Source organism: Nestor notabilis, unplaced genomic scaffold (assembly GCF_000696875.1).
Source record: "Nestor notabilis isolate BGI_N333 unplaced genomic scaffold, ASM69687v1 scaffold19811, whole genome shotgun sequence".
Lineage (NCBI taxonomy): Eukaryota > Metazoa > Chordata > Aves > Psittaciformes > Psittacidae > Nestor > Nestor notabilis.
The window spans coordinates 8,463-9,884 of record NW_009913588.1 but is presented as its reverse complement, the minus strand read 5'-3'; the positions used below and the strand labels follow the sequence as shown (position 1 = coordinate 9,884).

The 1,422-nt window shown below is 59.1% G+C and overlaps 1 protein-coding gene across 1 annotated transcript in view; it reads left to right on the top strand.

Moving 5' to 3' along the window:
- Positions 1-534: 534 nt before the first annotated feature.
- EMILIN3 (elastin microfibril interfacer 3) overlaps positions 535-1,422 on the top strand; it is a gene marked incomplete at its 5' end in the record, with an annotated part of 4,668 nt that continues 3,780 nt past the window's right edge. Inside the window, one exon of the mRNA XM_010023267.1 lies at positions 535-657. Within this exon, the coding sequence (XP_010021569.1) occupies positions 535-657 (123 nt within the window). The remainder of the gene's footprint in view (positions 658-1,422) is intronic.

The following is a 1,422-nucleotide window of genomic DNA, read 5'->3' as shown; positions in this document are numbered from 1 at the left end:
TGGGGGACCTGTGCACTGGTAGCAACGTGGTCATGAGTGTGAGAGCAGCAACTGCCCTCAGCACCCAGCCTCCCATACACAGCAGCACCCCAGAGGTGAGGGTGCTCAGCCTGCTTCCAGCACCAACACAGCTGCACCCCTTAACCTGCACCCTTTAACCAACACAGGCACCCCTTAGAGGAGAGGTGCCTGGACCCACATGGGCTGAGGAAGAAGCTCCTCTGTGTTGCTGGCGGAGGCACCACGGTGGCTGGTGGGGCTGGGCAGCACTGGCTCCCACTGGGGCTCAGACCTGGGTGCTGGGACACCAGAAGCAGGACCCAATCCGTAACCCAGCCCAGGCACCCAGCAGCAGTCTAACACTGGGGGCACTGCTCCATCCCCTCTCCCTGCACTCCCCAGACCCCTCTGCTGTCCCTGTCCCCAGTGTGTGGGGTGGGCTGGGCCCTCCAAGTCCGGCCCCTGGTGAGACCTTGGCAGCATGTGCCTGGGATGGGTGCCAGGATGACGGGGTCTCACTGTGCTTCCCTGCAGGAGCTACTGTGCCTATGTGGTGCAGCGCAATGTGACGTGCGCGCTGCAGGACGGAGCCGAGAGCTACATCAAGGCTGAGTACCACAAGTGCAGCTGGGGACCCAAGTGCCCAGGGAAAGTGCTGTGAGTATGGGGGACCCCAGACCCATGGCTCCCTTCCCACCAGGCCACAGCTCTGTCGGGCTCCCGAGGCTCTGTGCCACCCACCCGACCATGAACCCCGCTCTCCAGAGCACAGTGAAAGGGGTTGAAGGGCTTTCCCTGAGTGAGACAGTCAATGCAGGGCAGAGGTGCTGGGAGGAAGCAAGATGGGATCTGTCAGTATGGAGAGGGAGCCTATCCCTGATCAGGAAGTCACGGGAAACTGGTGGGGTGCATCCCTAGAGACATTCCAGGCCAGGCTGGATGTGGTTCTGGGCAACATGATGTAGTTGAAGATGCTCATTGCAGGGCGTTGGGCTAGATGAGCTTTGAAAGTCCCTTCCTCCCATCACAAGTGTTTCAACAGCATCTGGGGACTTGAGGACATTCTGCAGTTCCTGGTACCCATGAAGGAGAACCCCAAAGCAGCTCTCACCTCTGCAGTGTCTGCTGCTCAGCCCCTCCAGCCCTTCAGACAAAACTGGGGTGAAACCAGAGTGTTTTCTAGACCCACAGATGCGTTTTCTGCACAGCCTCAGATGCTGCATCACACATGAGAGGGAAATGTTTCTTCCATACACCTGGACCATCAGCTAATGATTCATTTCATCACAGCTCTGAGGAGAAGGACTTGAGGGTGTTGGGTGAGAAGCTCCCTATGACCTGGCTTCAGTGTACTCTTGAGCCCAGAACCCCCCCGTGTGCTGGGTGCACCCCCAGAGTGTGAGCAGCAGGTCAGGGGGGGGA